Source organism: Alexandromys fortis, unplaced genomic scaffold (assembly GCF_014885135.2).
Source record: "Alexandromys fortis isolate MF-2015 unplaced genomic scaffold, M_Fortis_MF-2015_v1.1 scaffold_118, whole genome shotgun sequence".
Lineage (NCBI taxonomy): Eukaryota > Metazoa > Chordata > Mammalia > Rodentia > Cricetidae > Alexandromys > Alexandromys fortis.
Window position 1 is genome coordinate 1,353,280 of NW_026068010.1, and position 13,039 is coordinate 1,366,318.

At 37.3% G+C, this 13,039-nt stretch overlaps 1 protein-coding gene across 6 annotated transcripts in view; it reads left to right on the forward strand.

Annotated features, from left to right (window-relative positions):
- The window catches only part of Pan3 (poly(A) specific ribonuclease subunit PAN3), a 113,759-nt gene that overhangs the window by 53,728 nt on the left and 46,992 nt on the right, over positions 1 to 13,039 (forward strand). For 5 of the 6 annotated variants that reach the window (XR_007595352.1, XM_050161856.1, XM_050161857.1 and 2 more), the window contains one exon: positions 2,682 to 2,829. Coding sequence is in view for 4 of the 6 variants with exons in the window: in XM_050161856.1 (XP_050017813.1) it covers positions 2,682 to 2,829 (148 nt within the window). In the remaining 2 variants the exon portion in view is untranslated. Of the gene's footprint in view, positions 1 to 2,681; positions 2,830 to 13,039 lie in introns of those variants that run through there. The other variant, XM_050161861.1, reaches the window with a different exon arrangement.

Sequence of the window (13,039 nt, forward strand, 5' to 3'; positions counted from 1 at the left end):
GTTGTTGTTTTTTGAGGTTGTTAGGAGTTCAAGTGCTCACAGCTAAACAAACTCTCAAGCCACCCATTCAAGGGCAAGAAGAAAGATGAGGATTTTAGGACCTTCTTTTCACCTTTAATTCCTGTTTAAAATAAGGGATTGGTTTTTGGTTTTGGTGGTTGATTATGGTTGTAGTTTAATGTGTTAACTTTTACGTTTCATTAATTTGAATATCTTCTGTTGTAATGAATTTAGGAGCCCTTTATATCAGATTTGTTTGTTGTAAGCACAGTGAATCTCCTATTCATTTTCTTCTTAGTAGGAACCCTTAAAAATAGGCTTTCATGGGGCTGGGCCATGGCTTGGTTGGTGAAGTGCTTGCTCATGCAAGCATGAGGACCTGTGTCTGGAACCCCAGCTCCCACATAATTGCCAGGGTAATGATAGGCTCTTGTAATCCCAGTAATTCCTCGGTGCTGGGGAAGTAGAACAGGAGGTTTCCTGAGGCTTGCTGGCCAGCCTGTTTAGTTTGAGTCAGTGAGCCCCAGGTTCAGTGAGAAGACTTTTCACAAATAAGGTGGGGCTGATGAAGTCAAACGACAGATGCTGACTGCTGCATGTAGGCATCCACATACACACCTACACCTTCCTCTTCCAACATATACAGAAAATAAAGGCTTTCAAAATAAAGTAAAAATGGATTTAAGTTGGAGAAGCTCATCTTTGAAATCTGGTAGTCTATTTTGTTCAATATAATTCGTTATAGCAAAGTAGGGTGATTTTTATTTTTTAGGGATATATTAAATACATGATTTTTCTTTACCCAATTTTGTTGTCTTCCCAATAGACTTGTAATTTCCAAAATGCCATTTCTCCAGGGTATTTTGGACTGTTACATAATATGTCATATAGCATTTGTTTCGACTTTCCCTTTTAAAGGTAGGTTTAGGGTTGATTGGTAACAGATGGAGGGTGCCATGCTTGGTGTCTTTTAGTTGTCATTTGCCTCCTTGTGACTTGGAGGTGCTGCAGGAACTCTCACCAGTTTGCTTTCTGTCCCAGAAGTTTAGTCCACCCACTTCAAGACTATGCCACTACTTTTGAAAACTTGAACATTTGAGTTTTGGGTTTGTTTGCTTGTTTTTTTCCAACAGGGTTTCGCTGTGTAGTCCTGGTTGTCCAGGGTATTTTGCTTTGTAGGCTAGACTGGCATCGAACTCCCAGAGGTTTGCTTGCCTTTGCCTCTCAATTATTGGGATTAAAGGTGTGCACCACTGCCCAGCTGGAGGAATTTTCTTTTTTTTTTTTAATGCCTTTAGGCCAGCCGTTTTTATCCCATGGGTTACAATCCTCTGGGGGGGGCTGCATACTAGATATGATATATATCTAATATTTATATTTTTATGATCAGGGGTCACCACAATGTGAGCAACTGCACTAAAGGGTTATAACATTTAGGAAGACTGAAAGCCACTGTTCTACATGAAAATGGGATATTAGCTATTCTTTCAGTTTTGTATCTTAGATGAGGCACAGGAAGCACTTCACTGTGTACTCCCAGGGTGTTCACAGTAAGCCAGTTTTTCCTGTTTCTTCTGCACTTTAGTACTTTAAGTGTAGTTGACGAATTATCAGTAATGTTATTTTAAAACTTGTAATTTGTTTAGCCTGTGGCCTTTTCCCTTTCTAATATAGTACTTTGAACTCTTAACTTAGTAGTTTAAAATGTCATTCATATCAAATAAGGAAGCTGTGTTAGGCTTTATAATAATTAGTTCATCTTTTTATTTTCTACCTTCTGTTAGAATTGCAAGTGGACAGAAACAAGCTTTATGAACTTAATATATATACTACTTTAGTAGTTCTTAAAGCCAAAAGTGACATCCAGTTTGAATATGTAGGAGTTATGTGGGAGTGCCACTGTGAAAAGATAATCCATGTAATTTTTTTTTAAGATTTTATTTATATATCATGTATACAACATTCTGTTGGATGTTGTGCCTCCATGTATGCCTGCATGACAGAAGAGGGCACCAGATCTCATTACAGATGGTTGTGAGCCACCATGTGGTTGCTGGAAATTGAACTCAGAACCTCTGGAAGAGCAGCCAGGCCTCTTAACCGCTGAGCCATCTCTCCAGCCCAATCCATGTAATCTTGCATGGCAAGTGCTACGAGTCTTTGTGATGGTGCACAGTGGGGACTTTACTTTTTTTTTTATTATCCCTTCTTATGTTTGCCTTAAGTGTTTCTTGACTTCTGTTATTTCAGTGCATAGCATCATAGAGGGAAATGTTTAGCCTTACAATAAAGGAAGTGATTAATTTAGAAAGAAAAGCAGTTTTGGCCTTTATCCTGGAAAGAGGTTTAAAGATATAAGTTTGAAAGTTGTTGCTCAGTTTTGAGGTAACCTCAACCCCCAGCTCTCAGAAACGTGTAAGGATGGTTTAGAAGTGATGCATGCACATTTCACATTTTACAAGGCAAAAAGTCTTCACATGAAAAAGTTTACCTTGGATTTGATTATCCGATTTCCACTAAGAAAGTTATTTATATTATACTAAAATATGGAAACTAAAAGATTTAAATCCTTTTAGTAAAAGAGTTTAGTGAATGGAACACTAAAGAGTAAGACCTAGTAGAGTCAAATGTCCTTTGGAGGCCTAAAGTGTGTTAACTTCCTATATTTGGTTTTCAAATAGACACCAAATCCTACTGCAAGCGAGTTTATACCTAAAGGAGGATCAACCTCCAGGCTGAGTAACGTGTCCCAGTCAAATATGTCTGCCTTCTCTCAAGTTCTCTCTCACCCATCCATGGGAAGTCCTGCTTCTGCTGGATTAGCACCAGGTAAGTTGAGTAACTCTCCAGTGAGTTTCAGGTATCACATCTGTAAGCATTGTGGCTTTTTGTTTGTGTTGTTTTATTTATTAGAAGTGAAATTGTATACTTGAATGATTCACTCTGCGACAAAGAGCATCTGTCTTAGCCTCTCAGCCTGGAGTCACTTAGAGCTGGAATAACATACTTGTGTTACCAGGGAGATTTAGCTCTGAGCCCCCCCCCCCCCCCCCCCGCTTTCCCCACTCTTGCCCACTCCCTTGCCACTTCTGTCCTTCCATTTGGTTTCTTCCCATACTTTCTCATGTGGGTCTTTTCTGTTTGTTTTTTAGTTAGTAAGTAAGTAAACATTTTCAGCTCTGGAAAACAATGTCAGAACTGAATGTCTGGTAGTATAAAAATGCATATAAGCAATATACTATTAGGAGTTTTTTTCCCATGAGGTGGATTCGCTTTTTTTTTATACAAAAGCATAGTTTACATATCTAACACGTCTGTACTTCTGCATAACTTTATAAATTGCTGCTATGTGTATATAAAGAATCAACAGTAATGAGCCACATATGCCAATCACAAAACATGGGTTTGCTTACCCAATGCCTTATATGTATCAGAAGTAATATTGTGTGCACATAGTTGATAAGACTACTTGAGAGTTGTCATTTTAAGGAATGCAGGCTTCACACATGGCTACAGGTGCAGTACTCCCCCCCCCCCGCCCCCGTAAAAACCTTTTTAAATATAATAGGGAATTTAAATTTTCAAGCGTTTAGTTTAGAAACATCTATAACAACTTTGTGGTTTTGAAACTCTAGTAACTGCTAACTTGTAGGAGCTGTTTTAGAGGTCCCATATTTGAGTAGCATGGTGCAGGCGTGTCCAAGGCACAGCCCCACACAAAATCTCACACTTAAGTTAAAGCATTATGATTCTTTTTCCTTTGTAACCTGATTAGCAGTTCTCAAGCATGAACTTTGTAGATGATATCTTGTTGCAATGTCCAAAGGTTGGACCTGTACCTCTAGGGTTAATTAATTTTAGCTTAATTAATTTAACTGAAAAATTGCTTATTCTCCTGCAAAACTAACATTAGAATGATCACTCTTCTTCCTATCAATGACAAAATAACCATCCTTTGGCACTATTGGAAGTAGTCTGTATCCTATTAAAGTCTTGATCTTTAACAGCTATTGCGCCAGGAATGTTTGTTCAGATGACAGTTGTCTAAGTACTGGGGCGATGAAACACTTTCCTTCTACCATATATTAGTGACTTAACTCTTGAGAGGAGAAAATAAAAACTGAATTGTCCTTTTTTTTCCTGAACACCATTTTTATAAACCTTCATTGCCTTCCATTATTTTTCTCATAAATTTCAATGCTTGAGGAAGTCTCCTTTAGGTTATAACCCAGTGTCTGTAGTTTTAGTTGTATTCTTACATTGAACCTGTGACCATGAGCCACAGTTCTAAGTGTCCTAGTGTGGTTTACGAATTTAAGGAATGGAAATTAGCTTGGGCTTCAGTGCCTTTTCGAACCCCTGCAATTATATTTATACTTTTTATTTGTAAATAGGTGTTTTTCTTTGTATGCTGATTTTATTATCAGATTAATAGCCTTTCAGAAATTAAGATCATTAGTTTACACCTTTCTTAGAAGCACAGTATATAAGAATACTTTTACACAGCATAGTCTAGAGATTTTTCTAATGACTTTGTCTTTGCAAAGATTTTCCTGAACTGATTTTTAGGAATGAAATTTTGAATGTGCCAAGTTGTGAAATAATAGTTTAGTGCTTCTGTGCCTCAAAAATAATTTAATCATGAAAACTATTTTTGTTGACTTTTTAAAAATCACAATTTTTCCCAATAGTGGTGTTTTGGTTTTATAATGTAAGGATTGACATACTTTAATTAGCTATTATATTGACATACTTTAAATTAGTTATTAAGTTAAGCCAGAGCATGTTTAAAAGAGAGAGAGAGTAATAGAAAATCATACCTTTCTAGGGTAGTCTTCTTCATTCTCATGTGGTATGATGTGTGCAGTTATGACTCAGGGACTGGACACTTCTTGTTCTATTAATGAGAGAATTCTTGAGTTTGAAAAGATGATTATTAACATATAAATAAGAAAAGGCCATAGAGCGTCTTCAGCATTTTCAAATATCCCTCTTTTTATGTTTTCGGATTGACCAGTCATTGTATCTTACTGTAAATTATTGACCAGACAGTATATCTTATTGTAAATTTTATATGCTTGATATAAGAAGGAGAATAATTACTATGCTAAGCACTATTAATGGTTCTTATTGCTAATTTTATTTTCGGTTTTTTGTTTGCTTGTTTTTACATTACTGGGGTTAAACCCAAGGCCTCATGTCCTAGGTAGATGCTCTGTCACTCAGCTACACATTTTCTCTGCTCCTCCTATAAGCTGAAGGAAACAAATAGCCAGTTTTTTGAGGAAGTGACCAGTTGTTTTCGCATAGTCCTGAAAGTGGTGGTGCCAAATGATGAGCTGAACTACTAATCTTGATGTTGTTACTCTTGTCTTAGGGAAAGTATGGGAGAGACACAAAGGAGAAGATATGGGGACATGAATTGATTCATCATTCTTATTTATCAGTGTTGAAACATTTTTTAAATGTGGGCTTTACAAACGTCCTTATGATTTTAAATAGTTTGAAAGTTCTTGAAAGTCCTTTGCTAAAAATAAATTGTGTGGTTCATTAGGTCTTTGATGTTTTCTGTCAGAGTTGAGGAAGGGTAGAGATTTAATTCCTCTTTAATTGTTGCACATTTGGCTTGTTTAGCAATCTAATACTGGAATCCGAGTGGATGGAAATAAGTTTTCATAGTGCTTGTTTACAGGGTTATTTCTGACAAGTGAAGTCTTTGTTTAAGTTGCTTGGAGAAATAAGAACTGTAGCTCAGCTCACATGTCAGTGGGCTGGAAGAAAATAGAAATGATCGGTTATGTTGAACTATACTGTGCTTGGCTGTCCCTCATCCACCGCTATTAGCTCACTCTTTGTCAGTTGCTCTTAATGTTTTCCACATAGTTTTAATTACACTTTTAAAATTAGTTCTTGTATGCATATATCCGTAAAACTGATTTGTTATAAATCAGAAAGGTAAGAGGGCAAAACAAGAAAAATAATTAAATTAACAAAATGAATAGGTTAAAAAAAATACCACCTATAAATTGTACAGAAGAGAGCAATCTTGTAAAATGAAATCAACAGCTATATCTGACTGACTAAATTATTTTTTATTTTATTTAAAAAAAAGATATTTATTATGTATACAATATTCTGTCTGTGTGTATATCTGCAGGCCAGAAGAGGGCACCAGACTTTATTACAGATGGTTATGAGCCACCATGTGGTTGCTAGGAATTGAACTCAGGATCTTTGGAAGAGCAGGCAATGCTCTTAACCACTGAGCCATCTCTCCAGTCCCTAACTAAATTATTATACCAGTATCTAGTTAAAGAAATGTGCAGCTGAAAATGACCAGCAGGCATCTGATGTTACAGAATACCCAAACTCATACTTAAAATCACCTATCTTAAGCTGCATGAGTCAGAACACAAAAGCTCAGAGGCTAACATTGTAATTGCCTTGTGTTTATGAATGATGTAATATTGCAAGTCAAAAAAGATTTATGAGTTATTAAACATGATTATGATGAGTAGGATAGAACTCTAAACACATTTCCTTATTATTTTCCAAGTCTACCCTAAAATAAATTCTGTGAGATTCTTAAGTAATTCTATCACAATTTAATTATGACATTTTAGTCTGATTTGATTTCTCTGAATTGTTTTTATATTTCTATTAGTAGAAATAATTTGTGATTAAAATTTAAGTATTTGCAATTCTTAATAATGTTTTCTTATTAAAACCTCATCTTGTATTGGGAAATAATTTAATTGGTGCATATTTCTTGAATACAGTGAATTTTATTTAACAATTCAATAAATAGCCTTGATGAACTTTTAAGAATTAATGTTTAATTATATAATTAAATAAGTCACAAAAATGAACCTCAAGGAAGTTATAACAGTGTCAGAACTAAAAGTCTATGTGGTGAGGTACTGACCATTCCTATAAGCAGCTTTAAAGTACTTGTAAGTATTATTTTAAAGTTGCATGTGTCCATCTTTTTGTAACTACTTTGTTTTTCAGGTATATTCATAATTTATAATCATTTAAATCTTTGAAGGTTCTCTAATTTGAGGATTACTTTATTAAAATAATAAATTTAAAAAGATTACAATTATTTTACTAAGATCAGGGCCTTCAACGTCTTTGAGCACAGGAGCATTTTGTTGCCCTTTAATGTTGAGCTTGTCGGAGAAGGGTCTGCTGCATGTGTGCATGTGCAGACACAAACTGGTACGCGGGGAAGGTTGCTGGCAGTGGAACTCTAGACTATACCCAGGTTGAGGATGCCATCTGGCTGTATTCCCTGTCCACTTGGGAATTTCAGGAAACTGAGGCAAGACGTTTTTGGCGCAGAGGGGGATGTGGCTGCAACAGCTGGCTTGGAGACATGTCAGGTAAGGCTGTAATAGCTAATAGTTGATTAAGACTCTATAGCTATGGAATCCCTGGTTAATTGCCTGTTAGACTTGAGAGTTCCAGTTGTGGGTTTACTGCACACAGGGTTGGCTGCCTTGTCCCTGAACTGAGGGGAGGAGCTGGGTGGGAAGAAATAGGCTCCTTCGAGGATAGGTGGCAGATTCAGTGACCTATATCTGTAGCAAAGGTTCCTACAGTTCTTGGATAAGATTGTACTGTTAATATTGAATGTGACTTGATGCATTTGAAACATGGACAGTTCTTCTAAAGTAGTCTTATGATTTTCCATATACTGCTTGGTTTCTGTTTGAAGACAGCTTTAAAATCTGAAATGTCATTGTTCAGTGACTTTTAGGGAACAGAAAACAATTACAGAAGTAAAGACTGAAGAGGAATAGCACACATAGTGTTATGATTCTTGGGTTGGATTTAGTTGGATTTAAAAAGGGTTTTAACGGCCTGTGAGTTTCCTCGACACGCTTTGTGTAAGTAAAAATCACAACCAGTGCAAGAGAGCCTGAGCTGCATTAGTGCATTGTACTGGTTCTGACTGAGCTAAGAGACAGAGAACATATATTAGCAAATCCCCAGAACATTTGTGAGTCTTAGGTTAGTGTGGAGAGCTAGAAACTGTTCCTCCTCCCCAATTAATATCAAATGGGTTTAGAGCTACAGTAACTTTTTAGCTATTTCTAGTGCATTTAGGCCACAGTGAAGAGGGAGTGTATTGAGTACATTCACTCTGCTGTGATTACTCGTGTAGTTGGTAACAGTCCTCATTCTGAAGGGATAGTCTGATAGTTGCAACCCTCTCTGTTCAATTATCATTTGAATCTTAGCTTGATTATCAAAGTCATTTTTGTTGCTTTTTGTCTTATAGATGTGCATAGAGGTTAGAGGATAGGGCACATGCAAAGGGCCTTAGTGAAAAAGATTTACAGACTTAGCCCTTTCTTGTCCCTAGAGCAAATAAACATTCAATGAGGAAGCCTAAGAACAGCTCTTGGTGTGGGCTGAGAATTTAGTTTTGAGTTATCTGGTCCAGAATCTCTTACATACTAACATTGCTGAAATGAGATTCCCTCCCCTACAGTTTAATAAATAACTCCCACATCTGGAGTAATAGTTCTGTAACTAGTAGCTAGGAGTGGTCACTTACTGGGGTTGGGGCAGTGCACTGGTGTGCTCTCGAGACAGCTATGTAGATGAGTGGAGTGGCAACAATACTTTTAGTTCCTAACTGCTCCACCATTGCTTCATGAGTGCAATAGTGTGGATTAAACTGCAGAAACAGATCCCCAGATGCAGAGGCTACTTAGAACAGAAGTGCATTTCTTGGTTATAGTTGAGGGCTGTTGTTCATATCTCTTGTCAGCATCTCACTAGTCAGCCAGAAGCCACAAAGGAAGAAAAGCATGATGGGAAGTCTGGAAGGTTCTTCCATAGCATTTCCCCACAGGTAGGATCTACTCTGCTTTAAGTAGTTGTGCTACAGTTCTCTCTTTTTTTAGATGCAAGGTGTTAGCTCAACTTTTAGGCATTATTTACATATTTTGAATCTATATTTTAATTTTTTAACCCATTCCTCTCCCTTTTTTGCTTTTAAGATGGTATCTAAGCAGCTTCAGTAACTGGTCTTTAAGTGAACAGAGAAAGAAAAAAAAGGTTCTTTTGATCCCCCAAATTAATTTAGTAGCCAGCACCTCTCATGTGCCCCTTTTTATCCACTTAATTTTTTTCATATTAGCACACAAAATAATGGATTAAATTTATTACTGTTCCTACCTGGTCTCTGTCCTTTCCCTCAATCCCCACCTTTCTACTTTAAAATCTAGATTCTGCCTGTGAGAGAAAACATGGCACACCCATCTTTGTCTTTGTGAGTCTGCTTTATTTACGTGTGTCATGCTGTGTGGGGTGTGCCCACCTTCATCATGCGATCTAGGGCTAAATCTCATGCTGAAGCAAGCACTCCACACTGTTCTGGTGCTTGGCTGAAGTAATCTAAATGCCGTGGATTAACAGATGACCACCAGTGAAGAGACTACAGCACAGAAGATCTTGTCATCTCAGGTCTTTGGTCAAATTCGTGGACACACAGGTCACTTTTCTGTTCTTTTCAAACATTAGCGACTAAAGAAAGTTAACCATCATAGGCCAGTGAGCAAGGTGGATGAGTTATTCATAATTTTAGGGATTTATTTTCTGTGCTTTATATGAGGCCAACATTCTGAGGATGAAGGTTGAATTATTGTCAACTCTAGAAATTCTGGTATTTATAAAGGCAGGAAGGACTGAAGTTAGGTTAAAGGGAAGATGACTGTATGTAGAAAGGAATGTGATCTTGGGCAGCAGTCTCTACCATGTAATACTGAAAAATACATGACCGATAATAACGTTATTCAGTTTGTATTGAGTGGACATTGTTGTAGGCAGCTTTAGGTTTTTTAATCACTTTATGAATTGATAAATGAGAGTTTCTAATATTAATATATATTCATCTATCTCCTACTGTAGATGCAAATTCACCGTGAACTACAATTGTATGTACCCATTTTAAAAATCCTCTAGTTAATGACAAGAAAACCAGATATAGATTAAAGTGCATTTATTTTGGTCAGATTCCCATGCCTTCTATGAAAGTTTTTTTACTTTTTAGGAAAAGTTAACAAAGCTTTGAGGAAGTATGTGGAAACAAATGTCACTTTTTTTTATAATATAACGAAGAGAAATAAATAGTTGTACTAATCAGTTTGAAACATTTTATAGTTTTCGTTTGTATTTGCTCCCAACTGTGAAAGACACCATGTCTTAGTCAGGGTTTCTATTAAGAAACACATAACCATGGCAGCTCTTATAAAGGAAAAGATTTCATTGGGGCTGGCTTACAGTTTCAGAGGTTTAGTCCATTGTCATGGCAGTAATATGGCAGCATGCAGACAAGCATGGTGCTAGAGGAGCTCAGAGTTCTACATCTTGATCTGCAGACAACAGGAAGTGAATATACACTTGAGCATATATGAGACCTCAAAGTCCACGCCCACAGTGGCATACTTCCTCCAACAAAGCCACACCTTCTAATTGTTCTATTCCCCGTGGACCAAGCATTCAAACACATGAGTCTATGGGAACCATTCCCATCCAAACCACCCATCCCTTCTCTTTCCCTGGTTCTCCCAAAGCCACAGGGATCTTGCTATATATTGCACAGGCTGGCCTGAGACTTAGAAATGTACCCTTCCCCAAGTGCTGACATTTAAGCATATGTCATCCCATGCAGCATCTAAACAAAGTTTATCTTCATTGTCTCATTTCATGGTTTTTAGTTCTTGGTTTATTGATTGAAAACTGTTCATTTGGCTATTAAAGGATTGCAAAATAAGAGTTTAATCAGATACCACAAACCCCAGAAAGTCTTAGATCCAGAATTCTACCGTGAATCTAAATTTTGAGTGCCTTAATATAAAATTATTTTACCACATTTTGTAAACATTTCAGGGCTGGCAAGATGGCTCATTAGCAATGGTGCTTGTGGACAAGCTGAACAACACCTTAATTTGATACCTGGGGCCGACATGGTGGAAAGAGCACAACTGCCACAGTTATCCTCTGACCTCCCCTCTACTTGTACACCCGGGCTCCACCCACACCTTCCTCACAAGCCTTTTCATAATGACAAAATCTGTCTCCATTTGAACTAAAATGCTGTTCAAGGGTAGAATTTTGTGTCTTTGATATTTATGCTCCTGTTATTTCTTGTGTGCTTTTATTCTAGTTTTAAACTCTTATTAGGTACTTTGTACACTACCTACCATCACCTGCTTGTTTGTCCCCACCACTCAAAGGAGTGAACCTAGGGCCTACATTCTGCCGGATGAAATGCTTTACCATTGAGTTACAGTCTTACTCCTCACTTGACTTTTAAAAGTTGGTTCTGCACTGAGTTTGGTGATGCATGCTTTAAGTCCAATTCTTAGGATAATCCTAACAGTTCAGGTTAGCACCAAACAAGCCTTGTCTCCAGATGAAAGTTACACATTTTGATCCTTTCTGGAGAGTATAAGTTTGAGGGAGTTTTCTCAAGTGCATTCATTGTTCCTGTAATACCTTCATTCTTGGGAGTATAATTTTTTTTCTCCTGTGGATGAGAAATATTCTGTGGTGGTAGGCATTGATTTTTACATTGTAGATTTTGTATTTTGAACTTTTTGGGTTTTTAAAAACAGGGTTTTTCTGTATAACAGCACTAGTTGTCCTGGGACCTGCTTTGTAGACCAGGATGGCCTTATTCACAGAGATCCACCAGCCTTTTTCTCTGTGCTAGGTTTAAAGGCATGTGTGACCACACCTGGCTCATATTTTGAACTTTTTATCTTTCTCTTGAGGGAAATGAAGAGCCACCTCAGGATGTTTTAAAATCAAGGTAAAGGTGAAAATTGGCTTTCGTGGTCTTCCAAGATAGACATTTTCTTTCTACCCAGCCTCTCCTTTGTGAGAACTGTTTTCTATCTTTGTTTCTATGGAAGAACATATGCAGTGTCTGGCTGGAGTCCAGACTCTGGTACAGACAGTGTAAGCACCTGAGTTTGCATAGCCAGCATGCCTGTGTAACTCTAGCTCTGGGAGGCAGGGGCAGGGTGATCTCCAGGGCTTTCTGCCCAGTTGGTCTAGCCAGCTGCTGAGTTCCAAGTTCAGTGAGATACCTGTCTCAAAATACACGGTGGAGAACAACTGTGGAAAACAGCAGTTTTCAGCTCCAGTTCCATGTGTTTGTGCATGGGCACATTCACCATATACATGTGTCCTACCGGACTACCACACACAAAAGAGAACACTTTGCATCTTGAAATATGATTTATTCAGTAAAAATTTAGGTTTTATAATGTTGAATAAAATGAGTTATTAAAATAAATAATCAACACTTCCCCGATATTTTAAATGTTGAAAAGTTTAGAAAGTTAAAGTTAGGTCGGGGGTTTTTGCTTCTCATAACTACTGAAAATGATTTTGTATTTATGAGAGAATATTATACTGGGAACAGTTTTCTGTAAAAAGCTTTTTTATTTTATTTTATTTTTTTTTTAAAAAAAGAAAACTATCGGTCAGGTGGTGGTGGCGCATGCCTTTAATCCCAGCACTTGAGAGGCAGAGGTAGGTGTATCTCTGTGAGTTCAAGGCCAGCCTGCTCTGCAGAGCTAGTTCCAGAACAGGTCTAAAGCTACAGAGAAGCCCTATCTTGAAAAAATCAAAAAAGAAAGAAAGAAACAACAAGAAAACTACCTTTTTTGCTGCTTTGAACCATTAGTGCTAGAAAAGCCTAATTTAAACTTTAGGAAAGTTAATGTGGCTTTACTTTAATCTTTGAGCAGTTTATCAAGGAGCAGTATGCCAACATTTCCCTAGGTTTTTTGTTTTGTTTTGTTTGTTTTTAATGTATATTTCTTCTTTCTGGGTTTGGTGGCACATGTCTGTAATCTCAGCCTTCAGAAGGCTGTGGTAGGTTTGTGATTTCCAGGTCAGCTAAGTAGTGAGTAAAGCACTGTTTGTAATGGCAAACAAAAACTAGTACATATTTGACTGGGGCCCACTCTAATCTTTAAAATCCAGTTTCTCACAGGGCATTAAAGGTGGT